The sequence below is a fragment of the Halichoerus grypus genome, chromosome 15 (assembly GCF_964656455.1).
Source record: "Halichoerus grypus chromosome 15, mHalGry1.hap1.1, whole genome shotgun sequence".
In the NCBI taxonomy this organism is placed as follows: Eukaryota; Metazoa; Chordata; class Mammalia; order Carnivora; family Phocidae; genus Halichoerus; species Halichoerus grypus.
In genome coordinates, this window is record NC_135726.1 from 12,962,690 (window position 1) to 12,986,220 (window position 23,531).

Sequence of the window (23,531 nt, forward strand, 5' to 3'; positions counted from 1 at the left end):
ACCTGCCTCCTTAACCGCCACCCCCCTCCGAATCCAGGATCCAAACCTGCCTCCTTAAGCGCTCCCCCCCTCCGAATCCAGGATCCAAACCTGCCACCTTAACCGCCCCCGGGGGTGCTGAGAGCCACATGGCACAGAGCCCTTGACTGGCCCACTCACACACCTGTTCCTCCTTCCACCCCAGCTTGGGAAATGCCAGGATATCCTGAGTTGGCTCAAGCCCCAAATCTAGAAGTTATTCTTTCCCTCATGTCTCTCCTCTCGCTCCACCACATGCATCCGCAAATCCTGTCAATTCACCCTTCACAACAGAGAAAAAAAACTCCCCAACTTTCTCCATGTTCTGCCCCCTCTTCGGGCTGAGCCTCTTTCCCTTAATACAGGGTGGTCAACAGTGAACCCCCCAGCTGGTCTGCACTCACCCGACCCCCCTAAATCCCTTCTCTACACAGCAGGCCCCACATCGCCTGTCCCTCCTCAGCCCAAAAATGGAAATATTACTACTAATGATGCCATGGGATTTAAACAACAGCAAAATCCAATGACGTGACATGAAGTATCTGGCACAGCGGGCCCAGGAAGCACTCACGAGTGATCATCCTCATCAGCCACGATGCCGGTGAGCTTCGGCTCAGGCGCCATGGCTGGCCCCCAACATCCTGAGTACCCCCTTCCCCCCCCAGAAACCACTGTCCTGTTTCTGTCTCCCCACTGGAGAACCTCAAGGTTGGGGACCACAGTCAGGTACTCTGGAGTATGTGACAACTAATGGGATGAATAAACGAATAATGTCTACTGCCTTGCTCAGACGATTAGGAGAGGTCCCAGGAGCAATCCACATTTATAGTCCATACTCACACACTTCGAACACCCCCACGGGGTCCTTAGAGGTAAGAATTAATGAACAAATGATACCAGAGGAGGAAAGAGCCGAAAGGTCTGGGAAGAAGAGAGCCTCTCGGGGGTTGAGTGCAGATCTTCTCTTCATGAGTGACCTGTTCCCCAGGGCCCAGGTTCAGGGCTGAGTTCAGGGGGAAGACACCGCTGCAGGAGAGTGCCATCCATCGCAACCCCACAGAAAAACTGACATGGGGCAAGTCCAGGGGACTCAGGACAGGGACAGAACGGCGAGAACTCCCTCTCCAGGGGAACGCCATCACCCTGCATACAGCATGGAGGGAACTGCAAGGAAGGGAATGATCCTGCTGCTGGGCCTGCACCGCCCCCGCGTGGAAGGCTGCGCCATGACAGCCGACCTGGCTCCCCGGGGAGGACCGCTCCTGCTGCCCAGTCTCTGCACTCCCGGACTCTGGAACGGCCGTCTCCTTGCCAGTCTTGTCAGCCCCACGTTCTCCTGACGAGCAAAAGTCCCGGGCAAAGGCATCTGTACGTGCCTCCCTGTAGCCACCATGCACTGGTGATACTTTTACAGCTCGTACTTATTGACCTCCAGCAGCTTCTAATCCCTCCCCACGGCTGCTGGTCCGTCAGAACTGGGTGGACTGGGTTTGCTCAGCATCTTCAGATTCCCTCACCAGGCACCTCCTGCACCCCACCTGGAGAGTTTGCCCCGGGTCTTCCCTGAAGTTCCCTGCACCCAGGAAAGATCTAGGCCACTTGCTTTCTATCAACACCTCCGGCTGGCACAAACCACTTACCTGGCTGGTGTGAAGACGCCGCTGCCGCTACTGAAGCTGGAGTCACAGGAACCATCGGGGCCTCCTGGGGACAGTGAGAGGAACAAGGCGTCACGCCCAAGGGCTGCTGGGGTCTCGGAGTGCACGAGATCCCCGCTATGAGGACATGGACCCTCTAGCTCCCCACACCTTGATTCTGGCTCTTGAAGAGGACTGTAGCTCGGGAGCCCCGAGGACACAGTGCCACTCATTCCCCAAAGCTTGCTGGAGAGCACCCATGCTTGGAAGTTTTCAGGCACGGCAATCTCAAAAGGAGAAGGACACCTGTGCTCACACATCTGGGAAATCTCAGAAGGGACTGCTGGCCCGAGGGCATGTCACAAACCACTCCTGGGAAGGTCCACATCGTTAGCCACCCGGGAAATGAAAATCAAAGCTGCCAGGAGGTATCATTTCACACCCACCAGGGGGGCTAAAACAAAGACAGAGTAAGTGTGTGAGGCTGTGGAGAAAGGAAAACGCTCGGAGCCTGTGGGTGGGAAGGTAAAACGGTGCGGATGCTCTAACTGCCTGGCAATTCCTTCAGGGCTCGACGCAGTTACCCTATGACCTGGCAGTTCCACTCCTAGATAGATACCCCAGAGGAAAGGACACTTCTGTCCACACCGGAACCACACACCACGTTCAGGGCAATCCCAATGTCTACCAGCTGATGAATGCATCACTAGTATGCGTTAGCGCCGTACAATGGACTATTATTTAGCAATAACAAGGCGTGAAGTACTGATATGTGCTCCAACATGGATGAAGACTGAAGATATGCCAAGGGAAAGAACCTAGTTGCAAAGGCCCACATATTGTAGGACTCCATTTGTGTGAAATGTCCAGAATGGACAGATCTATAGACAGAACATAGAATAAAGATTGCCGAGAGCTAGGGGTAAGAGGCCATGATACCCATTTTCTTAAATTAAAAAAAGCAAAACAAAAACCAAAACCTTTTTATTTTGAAATAATTTTAGATTTATGAAAAGTTGCAAAAATAGCACAGAATTTTGTTTACCCTTCACCCCGACGCTCCTACTGTTAACATCATACGTTATCAAACCAGGAAAGCAGTGCTGACACAAGACTATTAACAAAACTACAGAGCTAATTAGAACGTCACCGCGTTTTCCACTCATGCCCTTTGTTCCAGGACAGAATCGGGGAGCACACGTTACATCTAGTTGTCCAGGCTTAGTCCCCTCCGATCTGGGACTATCATTGAAGCCCTGGTCAGTTACACTGCAGAATGTGTTGCCACGTGGGTTGGTTGCGTGTTTTCTCATGATTAGGCTGAGGTTACACATTTCTGGAAGAACGCCACCAAAGTGATACGCCTTCTCAGTGCATCATGTCGGGGGTACATGATGTCTGTCTTTTTTTTTTTTTAAAGATTTTATTTATTTATTTGAGACAGAGAGAATGAGAGAGAGAGAGCACATGAGGGGGGGAGGGTCAGAGGGAGAAGCAGGCTCCCTGCCGAGCAGGGAGCCCGATGCAGGACTCGATCCGGGGACTCCAGGATCATGACCTGAGCCGAAGGCAGTCGCTTAACCAACTGAGCCACCCAGGCGCCCCATGATGTCTGTCTTGTTGCCGGTGATGCTAAACCAATCACTGGACTGTGGTAGCGTCTGCTGGGTTTCTCTCCTGTGAGTTACTAGGCTCCTTTTTGTAATCAGTAAATATCTTGGGGAAGACTTGAGACTAGACAAATACCCAGTTTTTTCCTCAAACATTCCCTTGCTGATTTTGGCATCCATTGGTGGATCTGTAATAATTATTACTGTTGAGTTTCCCTAATGGTTATTTTCTGTTTTCCTCTGTCTTTCTACATTTATTAACTGGAATTCCTCTATATGGAAAAGCTGTCCCTTCTCATCCATCCATCCATATCATTATGTATATATATTTTATTCTGTGGATTACAAAATAAAACTATCATTATTTATATATTGTTGTTCAAATGGTACCAGCCTTGACCTGTTAGAAGTTTTAAATTATACAAGTAAAACATATTCTCATTCTAAAAATTTCAAGCAAAGCAAAGCATGCTCCATCTCTCCCTAGCCTTCAATCTTACTTCACTCTATGTGCAGGTAATCACTTTACTGGTTAGGCAAGTATCCCTCTCCATCTTTTGCTTTCGTTCTTTTTGTTCTGTAACATAAATGGAATCACAGGATATTTTCTGCAATTTGCTTTTTTTCCCTTTTTTAACTTTGTATTATGTCTTAGAGCAGTCACTGCTATTCCTGTGGACCACGGACCACCCCCCAATCCCAAGGTAAAGAGGGCCTTGATTTCCACGTTGAACAGAAAGGCTCCAAGCTGCTGCCTGTCTCCTCTAGTCCCAGAGGCCCTTTAGGGGATGGGGCACAGCTCGGTAGGGACAGGTATGGGCTGGGCATGACGGGACAGACCTGGGCCCAAAGGGGAGGACTTGCAGGGAAGCCTGGGTGGGCCAGCCTGGACCGGCAGCCAGGACTCCGTGCTCCCAGTGGCCTCCTCCCTCTCGACTTCTAGAAACACACACGTTTGTAGATGAAATGACCCGATGTCAGAAATAGGCTTCAAATTAATTTCAATTGTTTCCTAACTTTCACTCTTCCGCCTCCCCCACGCGTCCTCCTGTGGGAGCACATTTCTCCAGGGTCCCACGTGGGGGGTGCTGCTGGGGGAAGGGCCAGGCATTTTATATTTTAATCCATACTGATAAGTTGCTCTTTAGGAAGGTTCTACCAATAACAAATGCACTTCAGGAACAGAGGAGCAGTCGATCCCCAGCAAGCCTCACACAGGGATATTAGTAATCTTTTACATTTTTGCCAAGTTGATGAGTAAAAATGGTACATTGTTTTACTCTGCAATGCTCCCCTTTTCAGTCAAGCTGTACATCTGTGGCTTCCCTTTTTGTATTATTCCCTCCTCAGAGAACCAGGGTGTAAACAGCGCTAGAAGCATAGGCTCAGAGCCCTTGGGGCGAAGTGGGAGCCGGGACTCCCTCACTCACTAGCTGTGTGACCTCGGGCAGCCTACCTGACTTCGCCTCCAGCCCCTCACCTGTATGATGGGGTAACCAGTGCTTACTGCACAGGCTTGTTAGGACAGTACGGCAGCTACCATTTGTTAGGTGTTCAAAATGAAAAACCTTACCTACGTCTGTATTTATTTCCTAAGGACAAATTTTTAAACGTTTATGGCTTCTGACACATGCTGCTGAATGTATCTACCAGACAATGTATTTCACTTGTTTACTCTGTGCTTCTCCCACTAGGAATGCTCCTTCCCCCCAAATCTCCACAGGGGACATGTATTTCCTTCATAATCAGAATAAAATATGGGGGTGGGGTGGGGGCCGAGTGGAAGCTAAGGAGAAGGAAAAGATTCAGTTCAAATGACCGCCATGGACCTGGCTTCGAGCCCCCAGTCCTCTGTGACCACATGGAGGGCCACATGTGATTAAGTGATTAAGCAACTGTGGGTCTGCCCCTGAGCTCCCTGCAGGCAGGACCTGGGTCTGATTCACCTGCATCTGGAGGGTCCACAGAAGCTGCTGATACACCCAGGCCCATCAAAGCCTTGCAAATGGATGGATTCCATTATACACCTACCAACAGTGGTTGCCAGCCCTCTCCTGGAAACCCTATTCACAGCTCTGCCCCTCACCTGCCACATGAATTTCTATCCCTGACCCTCTATGGTCCCTCATTTAGGACCTACCAGGGGCCCATTACCATCTGGGAAAGGCTGGTGATAAAAAACAAGGACGCAAAAGCCCTGCCCTGAGAGTCTTGCTAAGTAGATGGATATGTGATACGCATGTATTAAAACAGTTTGACATGAAAGCACCTGTTGCTGAGAGTGTCTGGCCTTTGCCATGTGCTAAAAGCTTTATAAGCAAAAATCTCGCTTAAAACTCACCATCACACTATAGGTTTGGTATTCTTATTGTTATCCTATTTAACGAATACGGAATCAGAGGCTTAAAAAGGCTCAGTGGCTTGTCCAAGGGCAACAGAAAGGAAGTTAACAAAGCCAGGACTCACCAGCAGGCCGCTCTGACCCCAGAATCTAGGCCAGGACACTTGAGACAGTCAGGCAGCATCATGGAGAGGAAGAGGGAGCACACAGCAAGAGCCCAGGAACTCGGAGCAAGGGCACTGCATTATGGACCCCTCAAGTGGCAGGGCCTAGGGGAAGCCAGAGCAAGCGGAGAGGGGCTGGGGACAGTGCGGCACAGAGGAGGCCCCGTGGTTGGAGGTGAGGGCGAAGTGCACGCGTGCACGTGTACGCTAAGGCACAGAAGGCTTGGCTGACCAGCCTCGTCGTGGATCTTGCACCATCACTCCCCCTTGCCCCCCCCGCCCCACGAGGGAGACGAGGCAGGAGGTTCCTGCCTTCGGCCAGGTGACCAGGGCTGGAACAGTGGAGCAAAACAGTAATAAGAAAAAGGGCCAGAGGCTGGGATGAACCTGTCGACTTGACTAGCTGAACCATCACTGTCTCCTGGCTTGCTGGGGCCTTCTCCTGGCCCTTTGGTAAAGTGGTGGTTACAAGCTAAGCACGTCTGCAGTGGATTTGGAGCCCCCGGATTAGCTGTGATCATCTCTAGGAACTACTATACACTAAGCTTTGCATCTGCTGAAATGCTGTTTATGAGGCAGTAAAAGCCAGAGCCAAGCTGCCTGAATGTATCCCGGTCTCGCGTGAGAGTCTCCTAAGCAGGGAGCTGTTGCAAGAGTGCTTAGGAAAACGATCTAAAAAAGTGAAAGAAGCTGCGATGGTTGGCAATGGCAGCCTGGTTTCTGGCAGGCGAGGGTACGACTGCTGAACCCCGTGCTCCAGCTGGGGTTATCGACAGCTGCCACGACCTGCAGAAGAAAGTGGTTCCTTCCCACGGGGCCTGACTTGTTGCCACATAAGCAGAAAGGGTGGGGTAGGGGCTGCTGGGTTCCACTCTGGGGGAAGGGGCAACGATTTTATTTAAAAAACTGAGACATAGTTCATGTAACATAAAACTCACCATTTTAAAGCATACAACTGGGTGATTGTTTGTAAATCCACAGTTATGTTAAGCATCACCACTATTTAATTCTAGAACGTTTCTGTCACCCCCCCAAAGAAAGCAGGCATCCAATTCCCTCTTTCCCTCCAGCTCGGCAACCATTATTCTACTTTCTGATTCAACGGATTAAGAGGCACTAACTTTTAAAGTCAGTATAAAATATTCACAACTTCTCCATGTTGCAACTTGTCAAGCCAAAAACAAAACAAAACAAAAATGAAAAGAAGCCATCCCACAAACAAAAAAAGCAAGATGTGGAATTATGTAAACCATACGATCTCATATATATATGGAAATATATATATATGGATACGAAAAACATACATGTTATTATATGTTATATGTACATAACAGAAAAAATATGCCAAGATTATACTAATTGCCTCTTGGTGGGGGCAGTCTTGCTTCTCTATATTTTTCTCTACTTTCCAAATTTTCTAAAATGAGAATCAAAAAATGAAAAGGTAATAAAATACTCGTACAACAGTGAAAGTTCACTAAGCAGGTCTGTCCCTGAGATTCTTCTAGTTTCTCCTAATAAGAAAGCTCCTGCTTTGAGAGGCTCACACTAACTTTCCCTCCGCAAGTTTTCTTTTTCAAGGAGCTGGCAAAAAGGTTTCAGTTGCTGCACTGCCTGGGAATCGAACCCGGGCCTCCCGTGTGGCAGGCGAGAAGTCCACCACTGAACCACACGTGCTCCACTTGAGGGCCGCCGTGCCTCCCGCTGTTTTGCTGCTCGGGCTCGCCAAAGCGATGCACAGCTGTAACCTGACTCCTGACTGGTCCAGCATGGAATGCTACTGGTTTGGCCAGCCAAAGCCAGGACAGGAGGCCCATGGGGCTCATGTGCTGACGTACTGCTCAGACGCTCAAGAGAAGTTGGAGAACGGCCACTGGAGAAAATGCTTTAGAAATTCTTTTGGCTCCTGGAACTCAGGTTCCAGACCTGAGTCTGTTAGCCTTAAAAATGTGAGTAAGCTCTGCATCAGTTTACTCTCTGGCTGACTCCGCAAAGGAGAACATCACCCCGAAGCTGATCGGTGCCCTCTTACTAAGGATAGAGGCCCCTTAACAAAATAAAGTCAGAGTTGTAGAAAACATCTAGAGAGTCAAACTCCAGACTAACTGACGTAAGAGTGGTCTTATGTTATGGAGAAATAAGACGATAATGCTGAAAGAGGCTGAAAGGATGGCAGAGCCATTTCATTTCATGAAGACACGGACTTGGGCGGGAGAAGCCCTCAGGACTGAAGCTGCATCCGCAGCTCTTCGCCTTCTCCCCCGAGCGCCCGCACGGTCAAGGCAGCTGGCTTCCGGGCGGCTGCACGTCTACGGCCAAGAGTCACGTGAACCCTGCAACCTGGACTCCTCTGCCAGGCTCCAAAGCTTCCCACAGTGAAAACAACTATTTCCTGTAGCCGGACACAGAAAAAGATTTCAAAAAGGCCTAATGCTCTCTGAGGCAGGAGAGTTCAGAGCAGGGGTTCTGGAGGCAGACTGCCAGGGTTCACTTCCTAGTTCTCCCAGATCCTGGCCATGCGACCTGTCTTCCCTGTGCCCATCTGTAGAATGGGGAGAACGGCAACTCCTACCTCATCGGGTAGTTACCAGAATTACGTGAAGTGACATCCGGGAAGTCACCTGGGCTGGTTCAGTGAGGCCCCACGTCAAGTCACGCTGGGAGGTAAGGGGTGGGAGGCAGAGCCTACTCACCGCCAGCTGTCCCTTCCTGCTTGGCCAGGGTGTCATCGGGGTTGGGCTCTGCCGGCCTCTGCGCCGTTGGCTTCGGCTCGTCAGGCTCGTCATCCTCAGGGGTGACCAGCTTCATCAGGCTTTGGTTACACACGTTGGCCACCTCCTTGATGCCTGAGTCCACTGATGTAAGGAGCAGCCCCACCCAGGGGGTGTTTCCTAACCTGGCGTCACTGGTATTGGTCAGGGACTTGGACCCCACTGCCCCCACCCCCAGAGGTGGATTAGTGGGCAGTCTGCACTGAGTCCCTGTGAAACGCTCCTGTCTTCTCGTAGGACCCTTCCTGGTGGGCTTTCTACCAACAGGACTCCCCCACCCATGACAGGGCAGTGTGAGCTCAGGGGCTTGGAACTGTGGGACCTGGGAGAGCTGCTCCAGATCCGTAAGAAACCAGGTGAGGTCTGGGGACGGTGGTGTTAGGCCATGTCCCTGGTGCCGCCCTGGTGCTCCCAGTCCCTGTCCTGCTCCGCCGCTTGCTCCCTAGGTGCCAGGGGCTATCTGGAGGGAACCCCCATCCCCCCATGCCGGGGTCCTGCAACTTCACAGCCTCCTTTGGGGCTGCTCTGGTTTCCTCTCTCTGGAGCGAAGGATACTTTTCTTGCGGTCATCATAGGCCAGGCAGGGCAAGACGGCGGTCAGGATCCCAGAAGAGTAGGGCAGCATCACCCGGCCAGCCAGCTGGATGAACTCCCGCATCCAGCACATGGCCGTCAGCTGGATCAGGTCATCTGGAAGAGAAATTGGTGGGTTCCAGGAGGGTCGGCACGAGCAGCTGGAGTGCTCCCTCCCACTGACCATGCCCGCAGGAAGGGACTGGAGGGGACCCGAGGGCCTGAGTTGCTTCTAGCCTCACTGATACTCTCTCGCCTTCCAAAGATACACACACGAACGACAATCTTGTAGCAGATGTAAGAGTAGCCATGATTCTCTACCCTCTGCACCCAGAAAGGGGCTTCACAGCTCGTTTCATCAAGGGGTGAATTCACTTCCCCACCTCTTGAATCTGGGCTGACCTCCCTACTGTGGCCACCAGAAGGTGTCAGAAGTGAAGGTCTGGCAGTTCAAGCCCAGGCCTCCACAGGCCTTGCTCCCCTCTACCACACGTCTTGGGACCTCACCGATGCCATCTGAATGCATCTGGGTTAGTATGCTGGATGATGAGACACATGGACCAGTGGTCCCTGCTTCCCAGGTGCTGCCAGCTAACTGGCAGACATGAGTGAGGCCATCCCAGACCACCCAGCCTCTGATGACCCTTCAGTGGACTGTATGTGCATAATCAAGTGCAGCCAAGCCTGGCCCAGGTGAACAGAGCCATCGAGCTGACCTACAGACTCCTGACCAACAGTAAGGAGCTGCTATGCGAGGCAGTCAGTTTTGTGGTGGTTTGATACTCAACAGAAGCTCGTGGATACATAGTCCAACCTGTAAGTATTTCAATTCATAGTGAAATGCCAAGGTTCCCAGCAAGAGGGTCTCCAGATCTTACTCCAGGGTCAGACCAAGCGCAAGGGCCTCCACAGTGATGGAGGACCTGAATCTCTCTCCCACAAGGATGCACCGCTGCGCTGCCCCAGGTCCAGTGGGGTGCGGGTTTATATTCCTACCGGGGTTCTTGCTGCTTCTGAGGAGGTGGTGGCGGCCATGGGGCCTTCATCCTCACCTGTGGTCTGGCAGTGGATCACCAGGATGTTGGCCATCTCCGCAAACTTAACACTGGAGGGGTTCTTCTTAATCTCTTTCAAGAATTCTCCAAGGACCACCTCACACCTACCAATGAGAGAAGGAAAAGAGCATATACCAGCCAGGCCTGGAGGAGCCTCTCCTGGTGTCCGCTTCTGCTCTGGGTGGGCCACTGGGAGGGGGACTACACTGCACAGCAGCCCGATGGCTCTTTTCCAGAGGCCGGGGGCTGACCAGCTCTCTGCTCCTCAAGGCAAGAAGCACGGGAGCCAGGATGAAGCGAGTGAGCGGACTCTCCCACGGCCGCCCGTCTGCTGGGTGTGGGGTGTGTGCCGAGCAGCCGCACGCCCCTCCCCCTGCCCCTCCCATGCTCACATTTTCCGAATCTCTTTGCCATTGTCACCCAGGATCTGGAAGAGCCCGTCCAGGATCTCCGGCAAGTAATCCAGCAGGTTGATGTCTGGCACGGACTCCAGAACCAGGATCTGACCCAGGGAAAGGAACCGGAAGGGAAAGTTACACCAGCCCGGGAGCCTCTGTCTCCTCCTCCCTAGCGCTCTGTGACTGGGCAGGGAGAAGGCGCCGCGATTCCCACCCCCGGCAGACAAGGCTTTGGTTAAAGGGGAGGGAAGAAGGGAAGGCACGGGAAAGGACAGACGAGGCTCGAAGAGGTATGGCTGCCGACAGCAGCACCCCTGGCTTCAAAGAGACATGGGGGTGTTTGCCGGGACACTGGGGCCAAACAGGACGGGCTCTGGGGCAGAATGTAATAAACGTGTGTCGGATTACTGGGCGTCACTGGCTATTAGAGGTTTAACAGTGAGGCTTGTCTCAGCCATAGGATGCCCAGGGTGTGTGCCAGAGGGCAGCTTTTACTCCTAGAGGCTCCTTATGGCTGGAGAAACTGTCGTGCGGCTGGCCCTTACCCAGGAGATGATGAACTGCCGGGCGTACTGGTTGTTGGAGTAAATCCTCTCTCGCAACAAAGGGATGAAGCCCACCAGGTCGAACTTGTTGCTCTCCGTCACAATGTCCTGTGGATCAAAGGCATGTGAGCGGCCGAAAGCCAGAGACCAAGGGCAGCCTGACCCGACCCTATTATTGGCCCAGGGGTCAGGTGGCCACAGAGGAAAATGACAGAGCTCACGCTACATAGGAGAGGTCCCGGGGCAACCGCCCGCTCATAGGCCAAAGGACAAACAAAAGTGCTGGAGTAAAAGCAGGAATCAGAGTCAAGAGGGCTAATCATATGACAAAACCCTACATCTGGATCAAATGCCCTGGTGAGCTGAGCATCAGAGGCCCCTGTCACTGGGTGGGAATGGGAGGTGATGGGGACTCTCCTTTCTCCTAGGGAGGCAGCTAGCACACGGGGATGTTTGGGATGATAGAATGTTTCTGTATTCTGATTGTGCTGGTGACGTAAGTCTGTACACTTGTCATAGAACTGTACACCAGGGGCGCCTGGGTGGCTCAGTTGAGCATCTGCCTTCGACTCCGGTCATGACCCCAGGGTCCTGGGATCGAGCCCCGCCTCGGGCTTCCTGCTCAGCCGGGAGCCTGTTTCTCCCTCTCCCTCTGCCCCCTCCCTGCTTGTACTCTCTCTCTCAAAATAAATAAATAAATAAATAAAAAAGAACTGTACACCAGAGTCACTTTTACTGTATGTAAATGAAAAAAATTTAAAAAATTAGGAAGAGCGCCTCCAGAGAGAGAATTTATAAGCTGTATAGACAGGTGGAAGAGACAGATTCCAAAATAAAAGTAGGGCCCAAGTAGTACCTTTAAAAGGCGGTCTAGGAGCTCAGATCCACTTTTGACATTGGGGTCTGGGTCTGCAGCCAACTATGAGAGGTCCAGAAACAGAGAGACGGTTACATAGTCTATCCAGGACCAGGAACCTACCGAAAACCCATACAGCCAAGTCCCCGGCACAGCCTGGACTACTGAACAGGCACCTCCTTGAGGGACTACACTGAAGGCAGGCAGGGAGGAAGGGACGGGCAAAATGGCACGTGGCCGAGGAACGGAAATGCGCGGGCTTCCCGTTCCGCGCAGGGACCTCTGGCACCTGCTGCCACCAGGCCAGGTGGTGGGTTCCCAACAGCCTTCCTCAAGGGTTCCCCATCCTACCATGCTGGGTCCTCTCTCTGCTCCGGGAGGTGGGGGCTGAGGCAGCTGTGAGGCTGGCGCCCTGGGAACGACTGTGGCGGTCAGCAGGCTGCAGGGCTTCGGGGCCACCCTGTGCCCAGAGGCGGGCCCCGTGAGGCTGAGCGCGCTGCTGAGGACGGCGTGTTAGGGGCTCCTCGGCCTTTGTAAGTAGAGCTTTTTCTAGAGCTTACGGGCTAGTGCTCCCCTCAGAGGGGAAATACAGTCTGTACTAGGGATTCACCATCTTCGCCTTCTATAAGGGAAGTCAGGGCTTTTCGGACTATCTGTATTTCCCCTGCACTCTGTGGTGGACTGACACTTTCATAAACTGCGATAAAAATCAATTAATAGAGAAATGGAAAAAAAAATCAAACATCCGTACAAGGCCACAAGAGACAATGATGGCGAGACTGAACGGACGAGCGGCGCCGGCAGGCCTGTGTCTCTCTGCTCTGGCCGCATCCGGGAGAAGGGGCCCCAGGGGTGCCGCGCGCGGGGCCGGCCGCAGCAGGGGCAGTCACCTTGCTGAGCCCGTCGAAGAGCACGTTGAAGTGGGGCAGCACGGCGCCGCGGGCCACCTTGACGATGTTGTACAGCGCCTCGCACGCGTAGTAGCGCAGCCGGCTGTCGGCGTCGTTGAAGCAGGTTAGCACCGGCTCGATGAGCTCCTTCAGGTACAGCCCTGAGTCCTGCAGGGGGGCGGGAGGAGAGACAGCTCAAGGTGGGCCGCGCCGGGGGCCCGCAGCCCCCCACCCCCGCCCCAGTGGACATCCTGGCTCCCCCGAAGAGGCTCAGGCCTTCGCGTGAGGGCCGGCCTTAAGCAAGTCGGCCTCCCGGGCCGGGGGCCAGGCCGGGGACCGAGGGCTGCAAAGCCAGCCTGGCTGGTCTCAGGTGTGGCGCGAATGGCGGTAAAGCAGAAGTCTGCAGCAGCCTGCTGGGTCTGGGCGGTCAAAGTGAAGGCCACCTCGGCTGCATCTGTCCCTTCAGGAGAAAGGCCCACCTTGCCCAGTGCGATAGAGCAGGCGGCCAGGCCGATGAGGCCCCCCTTCCGGCTGTGGGGGTGCTGAGACAGGGCAAACTCCTGAGACAGGGTCTGGATCACATGCTTGATTTGCACGGTGTTGTTCTGGGCCACAAACTCCCGGACCAGCCTGGAGAGAGAGGAGAGAGGGGCTGCAGGGCAGTGGAGTCAGGCTCCCCCTCGGCTGCTGGCTCCAGGGCCAGGGATGTGGCAGGGAGATGACCTGTTTAGAAAGAGGAATCAGAAGTCCTGCACCTTAGGGTGGGCCTTTCCCAGTTCTGCTGCCGACTGGAAGGCACTGGCTGGGTCACGGTTCGTTTCCCTATTCTGGGTCGCAGTTTCCCTTTGCGTACAACAGTATGAGCAACAGCAAAGCTACCTCACTTCTGGGAATCTGAGAGAACACAAGGGAATGTCTTGTTGGGGACCAAAAACTGCAACGTCAACCATCTTTATTCGACACTGGCTAGACCCTCCAATCCTGTGCCCGAGAGTTTCTCTGTGTCTGTGTCGTCATGTCCATGGATGGTGCTGAATCAGGTCCCAGTCTGGTGGGCAAGATCCACATACAAACAAGTAACTGTTGCGATGTGGTGCAAGGGATACCACGAAAACTAGAAAAATGCCATGTGCTGATCTCCTTGGGCTGAATGGGAGGTGCCTGGATTAGATCTGAAAAACACCCGCAGGCGCTTTTCAGGTCAAGGGCAAGGTACAGGGGAGAGACTGGCCAAAGGCAAAGAGCCCTGAAAAGGCATGGTGTATTGAGAGAAGGACAGGAGTTTGGCCTGTGGAAGGAGTGGCCAGACAGTTCAAGGAAGACAATCCAGTGACAGTTTCCCAGCAACGGGATGACATGCTCAGATCTGTTTTAATTAGGTAGCTGTGGAGGCAGCCTGGAGAGACTGGGATGCCGGGGCAGGTTTGACAGGAGACGGAAAAATCTCAGGGTCAGGAAGGAGGACCTGAAACACACTTGAGGCAGTGGGAAACAGCAGGGAGGGGCTGCTTTACTTCAAACAGAAGAGCATCAGGAACCCATGGAACATGGGAGCCAGAGAGGGCAGGTGTGCCTCCAAGGTGTCCACCTGGGGAGTGACGCTAAGAGGGAGAAGGGAGGTTGGAGGGAGGCCCCTGGCGTGGAAGGGAGCACCTGTGGTCACCCTGGGGGATGATCCCACGGCAGGCCCTGCCCAGTGAGGAAGAGAGCAGAGGGAGGCCGGGTTTCATCAGGGACAAGTCTCAGAGAACTGATAACCGGCTCCCCAGATAACTGATGGGGAGCTGTGGCCTGGGTGTCGGGGACATCTTCCCAGAAGAGGTCCAGTTTCAGCTGGACCTTGAAAGAGGCAAGGAGAGAGAAGGAAACAGGGGTGTTCCAGGCAGGAGGAAATGTAAGAGCCAAGGCGAGGAGGGGGATCTAATCAAGCTTGTCTGGGGCCCCAGGGGACGGAAGAGCAGCGAGAGACCTACCAGGATGGGCTGGCTATGGCCACTCTGGCCATCTCAGATTAGGTAGAATGGATTTCGCAGCATGGGTAACAGGGAAGCTTCTTACGGTTTTGGAAGAGCACGGGGAAAGAGTGTCCTTAAGGAGCTGTGAGACGGACGGAGCCCATCCCGTCATCCAGGCGTGATGCACACTGCTACCAGTGTCACAGCCAAGGGGCTGTCCACAGAACAGGCACTTGGCAAAGCAGCTGCCCGGACTCACTGTCTAACTGCTCTGTGTCCATCGTGGCAGGACCACTGCACGCCTGCCGCATAAATGGGGGTCTCAAGTTGGCTCGAGGAATTTTAAGGACAGTTAAGTCCAAAAGGTATCAATTAGTCTATGTGGTTCCAGCTCTGTGTCAGGAACCTGCCAGGAATTAGAGCTGTTCAAAAACAAACGTGCTGCCCTATGAGGCAATGACCACTCCTACAAAAAGGTTGTTCAATGACGGGTCGACACGGTTTGATGAAGATTTAATACTGCAAGTCGTAGAGGGCACCTATTCTGTGCCAAGCACTGTGAGCACAGCTGTGAACAAAACAGGCCCGGCTCCCAAGCTGGTGGATGTGGGAGCAGGGATGGGTATTTCAGGAAGGTGGTACAAATGGCCTGCGAGGTGCCTCTTTCTTTGATCTTTACAGGGTGAAATTCCACCAAGCTGAGGTGCTGAGGGCTATGGATGGACCAAGGGCCTCCAGGTGCAAGCTCAATGCCAGTTCCATAGGCCAACCCTCTCCTCCCCGCTCCTCCCAAAGCAGCCCAATAAGGCCCAGCAAGGATGGTTCCCTGTAAACGGCTCTGGCTTCCCAAACTGGACAAACTAGCCAGGCGAGGCACAGTGATCTGTCAGAGCTCCTCTCTGAGTAGCCACAGACACAGCCCCTTGAGAAAAGCCCTGCAGATATGTCAGCATTGGTGGTTCAGTGGTAGAATTCTCGCCTGCCACGCGGGAGGCCCGGGTTCGATTCCCGGCCAATGCAGGGCTGCTCCTTTTTTTTTTTTTGCCTTTTCCTGGCAGGCTTCCCCTCGTACAGAGATCCTGCTGGAGGAGCCAATCTCCTCAAGCATGCCGGCCTACGGCAGCCCAGGGCGCTCTGGATTTGACCTCACTTCCCTGCTCAGTGAGCCGAAGAACAGCAGCTGGGCTCTCCGGAGAGGCACCACCAGCCGTGGGGACCAAGGCCTTCACGCCCTCCACAGTGAGGGCCTCAGCCTGGGCCAGTCTCCAGCGGGAAGCTGGGGTGAAACCTGAGAACTGTAAACCAGTTCAGCACGCAGGGAGCACGAAACGGGGGAATCCACACATCCGAGGGGCGGAAAGTCATCCAAAGTCTCCGTGTGCTTTTTGCTACTGAGGAGGGACCTGAGCTCCAGTTTCTGGCCTGAGGTCTGAAGGCAAAGCAACTTCTCTCTCTCGCTCACCCCCCCCCCCCCCCCCGGAGCCTAAGCTTTCTGTTCCTGCAGCCCTGCTGATGTGGCAGCATCAAAGCTTGGCCTTACAGTCTATGAATCAGCATAGCTACAAGGAGGCCCAGGACAGGGCTTAAAGGGAGGTGCTCACACAGCTGCTCACAGATGCAGCATGCGTGGTTCAGTGGGAGAATTCTCGCCCGCCACGCGGGAAGCCCGGGTTCGAGGCCCAGCCAATGCAGAAAGCAAACTCATTTTTAATCCCAGAAGACTGGATTTGAGATTTCACACTGCCTAAAGAATATGTGAATACAATCTGAGAACTGAGAATGACTTGTTTCTAGCTTGAGTTTTAAATATCTTTGACGAAAAATACACAGTGTCTTGAATTCCACAAACATCTAGAACCTGTGTCTCCCCGTTCTTGAGGAGTCCAGGATATGGGGATCACCAAAGCCACTGACAGCAGCCGTGCCTCCAACTCTGGCCGCCGAGCGCACTCCCGAGGAAGCCAGGCCGTGCTTCCGCCCAGGACGAGTTCGAGCAGCACCCGGAGCGGGACTGCGCACACCCATGAGGCTTCAGCAGGGCAGCTGCGGGAGACCCAGCTGTGCCAGTGGCACAGGCCTCGCCTGTCTGCTTGTTTCAGGTCACAACGGTCCCTGAGCACCTGGAAAGGGCACTCTTCCCTCTTACGGAGCCAGCATACGGACAAGGGGCTCTTGCTCGGGTAAGGCCGGGGAGGAAACTAGACGGCACACAGGACTCGCATGCAAAGCAGAGACAAAACGATCTGGTGAGAAGCTTGTGAGGCGAGAAGGGCAGACAAGAGGGAGCAGGTCTGCCATCTGGCGGGGAGGGATGAGGCATGGCTTCGCAAGGGTCATCATTTGAGGGGGGTGCTGAAGGATGAGTAGTGTTCGTGCTGGAACTGTTCGGAACCAGGAAGCCCAGACAGAGGAACCGCGTGAACGCTGGCTCAGAGGAAGGAGAGAGGCATCTGGTTTGGCAGAGTGAAGGACACAGGTAGAGGACAGCTGGGTGACAGGGCTGGTGAAGCTGCTCCTAGGCTTGTGCGTGGCCACGGAACTGGCATTTACTTCTGGTGGCAGTAAGGAGCCACAGACGGTAAGAGTGATCTGCAGTGGTGGGTGGTAAGGGTCTGAATGGCATTAGGGAGCTCTGAAAAATCCGAAGGCTTATAGAGACTGCATGGTGAGAGAGTGTGAGGGACAGGGCTCATTAATGCTGGGGTGACAGCCTGCATGAGCACCAGGGTCTCCCGAAGGCAGGAGATGGGCAAGCAGGATGTTTGTTTGTATTTAGCACTCCCCGCCCCCCCGACTCTGAGTACCTTTCTCATTTGTTCAACACCAACACCACCGGCCTCCCCACCCTGAATCCTTCCAGGGCTCAACACGGCATCTCAGGCCACCGCAAAAATAGTGACTCACTTAAGTCTGGAGGCCCCAGAACCCCGCACACTTGCAGGTATGTCCAGGAAAATACGAAAATGGTTCCCCTGGACAGGGAAGCCACGAGAACATGCTCTCACCAATGCCATCAGCTTGGAAAGCACTGGGGCTGGCTCTGTGGGTCAAGTCCTGGGGCTCCAGTGGGAAAAGCTGTCTCACAAATCAAGGCCACCACTCTTTACCTGGCACTCTGGGCGACCGCAACCGCCCTGGGCTGACCTCTCTATCTAGTCTTACTGCCCCTGCCCTGTGTGACCGTCCACTCCAGCCAGACCTGCCTTCATCCTGTAAGCCTGCGCCCTGCTCACTCTGCCCCTAGTGCCCCACTCTCCGGGAAAACTCCTGCTCCACATCCTACCCAGCCTTCAAAGCCTGGCTCAAATCCAGCCCTGCTTCTCTCGGCCATCCCAGGAAGGGGTCACTCCTCCTCTGAATTCTGAAGGACTTAGTGACCCTCTCACTCGCCTCCCAGCAATGCACTGGCGAATGTCACTGTCACTCTCAGGTGCACGTTTCTGTCTCCACAGTCCCGACTGAAGCCCCGACTGCCTGCGTCTCTCGTGCCAGCCCTCTCGGGGTCCAGTGCTGTGCGCCCAGCTCATGCGGATCAGGCAGCGCGGCCTGGGGACTGGACCGAAGGACCGCACGAGCAGCGCTGAAGGACAGCGCGAGCTGTGGGCAAACTCAGCCGGAGCCCCACGCTGCCATACGGGTGACCTGGGGCGGCCTATTCTTCTAAACCTAACCAGCTGGCTTAACCACTATTGTATCCGGGGGGCCCTCAGCCCCGAGCATTAGGATTCAGCTTAGGGGGGGGCAAAGGATACCACTACCGGGATCCCCACAGGTACACGGTGAAGGGCCCAGGTCACCAGCGCTGTGGCTGGGGAAAGATGCAGATGCCACGGTGTGCTCTGAAGGCCACCTGCCAAGGGGCAAAGGGGTGCTGTAACCCCTCTCTAGGTGCTCCAAAATAGGCCCATCGACGAGACTGGCCTCTGCACTTCGCAGGAGTGTGTGCAGAGAAAAACGCACTACAAAGGGAGGCAGAGTAAGCGGAGCTGAAACTCTGGGCGCTCCCGGATGCAGGCCGAGTTTCCCTTCAAAGGACCACACTGATTCCTCTTTCATCCCCAGGCGGCCAGCCACACGCAGGGATCTGAAGCTGCACTAGTTTTGAAGTGAATATCTGGTCCAGAAACTCTCACGATCACAAATCCCTGGGACCCTCACTGCCGTAAAGGTCACAGGCATTACTGTTCTGCGTGCCAGAGAAGAGGGGCTGCTTCTGCCTGCTTCCCTCTCAAAAGGGCCGAAAACCCAGGCTGATGAGGTGTCCTTAGAGGCTGATCAGAGCCTCCATTCTTGTGGTCAGAGGTGTCGCCAGATGGCAGAAATGCTCATTCCCCACAAGGCACAAACCCAATGTGGCAACTCCAAGCTCGTGACGTGGCCCCCAACAGCGCCAAGTGCCACACTGACTCCCCCCTCCTTGACAGAAGGAACCCCAGATGGGGGAGGACATATTCGGAAGCTCTCATCAGGAGAGGCCCGGGGCCACCGTCTCAGCAACGTAACCACAGTCCGTCACTGGACCCCTTGGCCTCTGCAACATAGCGGCGACAATCACGGGCCACACGAGGACTGGTGGTGGATGCCTTCCTGGGCACACTGAGGCACACTCTACACTGAGGATTTCTGTTCCTCCCTGGAACCACCTCCTTCTGCACGGATTACCACCTCATCCTCCAGAGGTGAAACAGCCTCAGGGAAACCAAATCCCCTGCCCCGGCTCACAGAGGATCTGAACCCGTGACACACCTCAAAGCCTGAGCCCTTTCAACTGTACACCAGTCCCTCTCTCCCGTCTTCGGCATCAGCTGCACAGAGAGTGCACCCGGGGACAGAGCGAACTCCCCTCGTGGAGAACTCCCCTTGTGGAGGCCCCAAGCGAAATGCAGCTTTCTCCACACAGTTTCCCATCCTGTTCAGTGTTCAGACATCCCTGAAGCATTCCTCCACCACACACAGGGACTACAGATGATGCGCGTACTGGAGATGTTCTGGAACGCTCTACAGCCGGACTTCTACTGTGAAGGCAGGAAATAACCATTTGCTGAGCACTTACTAGCTGCTAGGTGATAAATGCTGGATGCTTTACATACATTATCTAATTTAAACTTTAAAACAAATCCCTGGGTTAAGTACTATAACCCATTCTACAGATGGCAGAAACTGAGGCTCAGAGACGTTAAGAAACTTACAAGGTCACACGACTTATAGATGACAGGTGCAGAAACCCAACCGAGGTTTTGCTGACTCCAAGGTCTTAAAGTCAGTCCCACTATGCTGCACTATCTCCCTCCTCAAATATCCCAGCTGCCACTTGTCAGATGCCTACTGGCTGCCAAGCACTTTACGCTTCTCATTTCATTGAATCCCAACCCCTTTTCATCTGGTGATGTCCAAATGTCCCAGCCAGCAGGTTTTAGTCACTGCACTCATGTCCCTATGTCTCCAGAGATGTCCTTGAGTGTAAGGTGGGGCCACACGGTTTCTAGAGAGTAAGAGAAGGCATGTAATGTGCTCTTTGTTGCACATGCTCACAGAGCAGTATTAGTGCAATGTCAGAATCAGAGAGACAATCTGTGATCTCACACACACCATACAAGATCACGTTCATCCACTAATTGTTGACTGAGAACCTGCCATGCTCCTGGCCCCAAAAAAGGAGCAGAAGAAGAATCCAGAGTTGTGTTTATGCTCGTGGTGTAAAGCTCTCAGTGGCCTTGGGGCTGTTGTCTCTTGTCCTGGCGAGTCCACGTATCCCTTGTGCTTCTCTACAGCACGGGCTGGGTTCAGACGGCACATCCGGGCAGCAACTTCCCAGAGATAATCTGGGTAAACATCTCCATCTGCTCTGCTGAGTATTTAGTAATTTGGTTTCCACTTGCTTGCTAGTCTCCACTAAGTGAACAGGCAAAGTGGAATGTTTGCCTCTAAGCAAGGACCGAAGACCTTCTGAAAAGGCCTCAGAGTTACCCGACAAAATACACTGAGCTTCCACTGGCTGCAATCAGCGGAAAGACCATAAAGGAGAAACGAGTCCGAGACAGCAGCTGTTTGAATCGCAGGTGACAATAACTGTGACCACTTCATGAGTGCTTCCCTCACATTGCAATAAAACACTACTCTTATTTTAATTGCTGTAATTCACATACCATAAATTCACTCTTTCAGTGCGTGCGGTTCAGTAGTTTTTTGTGTACCCATTAGCAGTCACTCCCCATGTTCCCAAATCCCATCCCTTAAGCCCTAGGCAACCACTAATCTGCTTTCTCTCTCTGAATTGGCCTATTCTAGATAATTCATAGAAGTGAAATTTTCATATAAATCAAACACATGGCCCTTCGTGACTTAGCCTAATGTTTTCAAGGTGCATTTGTGTTTAAGATGAGGAAACTGAGGCACAGAGGAATGAAACCTGAGGTCACAGACTCACATGCTGACAGGGGCCAAGCAGGAGATACAAGGCAGGACAAGGGAGGAAGGCTGTGGTGAAAGTGCCAATACAGGAAGCAAACTGGGGAGCCCATGTCCTGGCCGGAAGGCAGGCCCCTAGGTCCCCCTTATCTGTTATGTGGGACGGTGGGCCCCACAGAGACACACTTCCCATTCCTTAAGAGAAGCCAAAACCTGAGCTTCACTATGAAATTTCTCAATTTAAAACACCTTGCAATTCAGACCAACCCAAACAGGTCTACCAGCAGGACACAGCCCCTAGCTACGGGTCTGTAACCCCTAGACTGAGCAGTCTGTGGAGGGCCCCACCGCTACTTCCATCCAGCAGGGCTGGGCGGAATTCTGACCCACACTTGCCTTCAGGCACTGGTGATAAACAGTGTCTCCTTGCAGCAGCGAGAGGGTAGGCTCTAGAGCCAGGTCAAACTCAACAGTTAACCTCTATCTGATCACAGAGTGCCAAGGATCCCTGCCCCCTCCCCGGCAGGCAAAGGGCACATTATCCCACAACCACCCTCCCCAACTTGGGCTCTGATGTTCTCAGGGGCATGGCCTGGGCACCCTACATTTACTGGCTTCTGGAACACCAGGCACTGAGTCCATCCCTGGTTACCATGAAGGGCGCTGTCTCTCTGAGCCTGCAGTGGGGGGGCCCTGCCACCAGAGTGTGGGGCATGGCACCCCCAGCAGAGCGAGCAACCCCTGCAGTTACCCGAGGGCCTCCTAGCATTTCTCCTCCACACTACACTCTCCTGGAGAGCAGAGCCCGGGATCTTACCAACCTTTTCATCAGGACTGATCAATGACTGTATCCCCTGAAATCGAGAGCCCACCAAACCTGACAGCCATTCTAAAATCTTAGCCTAAGTGCCTTATCCTTTAGCAAACTGTGTGGGCATGCTGGCGGGAGGCTGTGGAGGGAAAAGCTCTCCAGGACTGTGCACAGCAGGCTCACGTATTTAGCGATCAGATCTTAGGTCACTTAACCCAGCCTGCTCTGGAGATTCTAGAGTTCAAGGTTCTTTTGAGCCAGCATTCACATCTCTGCATTTTTAGTGTCTGAGAGTCCTCTCATCAAGAAAAAACGCCCTTCTCTTATGAATTTTAATCCTTCACTGGAAAACCATATGCATCACTGGCTCTGTCCAACTGAGCAGATGATTCTGGAAAACCAAAAGTGGCAGTTAAAAGAACCATGGAAATGCTTGAGTATGAAACTTCCTTTATTAAATATATGTGCTCTTCACTGTAGTGGGGAAGCTTTTTGAGACAGAAGAACCTGGGTTTTTTATCCAGGTTCTAGCTATGAGACCTTGGGAAGAGTACTCAACCTCAAGGAGCTTCTGTTTCCTCGTCTGTGAAATGCCACCACCTAGCTCGTATTTTGAAGCCATGCAAAATAAAGAGATAAGGGGTGTGCAATGACCAAATGAAGGGAGGCTTCCTTACCCTCCTTTCCCCAAATCAGGCAGATAGTGCTTTACACATGATCATTTTTTTTTAAATGATTACTGTTATGGATTGAATTGTGTCCCCACAAAATTTGCATGTTGAAGCTCTAAACCCCACTGTGACTGTGTTTGGAGACAGGGTCTACAGGAAAGTAATTAAGGTTAAATGAGGTCATAAGCCTGTAGTCCTGATAAAACAGGATTAGTGTCTTCATAAGCAGAGACACCAGAAAGCTCTTTGGTGAAGCACAAATAAGTCATTATCCCTAAGCAATTTGTGATACATACATTGAGGAAAATATCAAACTGGGCACTCCTCATTCCAAATATGGCTGAAGAAGGCTAGAAACAGATTAGGGCCCTCTATACCAGTGCTTCTCAGACTTTAATGTATACACAAATCACCCACGGATCTTATCAAAATGCAGATTCTGATCCAGAGGTCGGGGGTGAGGCTGGAGAATCTCTTTCTAACAAGCTCCCACGTGATCCTGACGCTGCTGGTCTGTGGGCTACACTTTTGGGCAGCAAAGTCCTTAGACTGCAATGTTACTTCCCCACCAAAAATGTATGGTCATTCACTCATTAAGACACCAACTGTCAAATGCTGTGTCAAGTGCTGAAGATAAAGCAGGGTCTCTGCTCTTAAGGAGTCCATAGTCTAGTTAAGTCCCTAGGTTTCTCTGAATTCCACAAATCAAGGGCAATGTCGAATACAAAAAAAGAACCCCCTTAAAGACAAAACCCTAACAGCACAGCCTGCAGAGTGAGAGCACTTACACGTGCTATGCTCAAGGCAACAGTAATGCTGAGATGAACA

At 53.0% G+C, this 23,531-nt stretch overlaps 1 protein-coding gene and 1 non-coding gene across 4 annotated transcripts in view; one reads left to right on the forward strand and one right to left on the reverse strand.

The window, feature by feature from the left end:
- VAC14 (VAC14 component of PIKFYVE complex) overlaps positions 1-23,531 on the reverse strand; it is a 100,412-nt gene that overhangs the window by 74,683 nt on the left and 2,198 nt on the right. For 2 of the 3 annotated variants that reach the window (XM_078062994.1, XM_036088091.2), the window contains exons 2-10: positions 13,338-13,488; positions 12,859-13,026; positions 11,969-12,031; positions 11,113-11,220; positions 10,562-10,671; positions 10,167-10,273; positions 9,097-9,231; positions 8,464-8,616; positions 1,659-1,722 (exon numbers count right to left, since the gene is read on the reverse strand). In XM_078062994.1, coding sequence (XP_077919120.1) covers positions 1,659-1,722; positions 8,464-8,616; positions 9,097-9,231; positions 10,167-10,273; positions 10,562-10,671; positions 11,113-11,220; positions 11,969-12,031; positions 12,859-13,026; positions 13,338-13,488 — 1,059 coding nt within the window. Of the gene's footprint in view, positions 1-1,658; positions 1,723-8,463; positions 8,617-9,096; positions 9,232-10,166; positions 10,274-10,561; positions 10,672-11,112; positions 11,221-11,968; positions 12,032-12,858; positions 13,027-13,337; positions 13,511-23,531 lie in introns of all 3 variants that reach the window. The other variant, XM_036088092.2, reaches the window with a different exon arrangement.
- Positions 15,763-15,833, forward strand: TRNAG-GCC (transfer RNA glycine (anticodon GCC)). Its single transcript has one exon. It is a non-coding gene; the product is annotated as a tRNA-Gly (tRNA).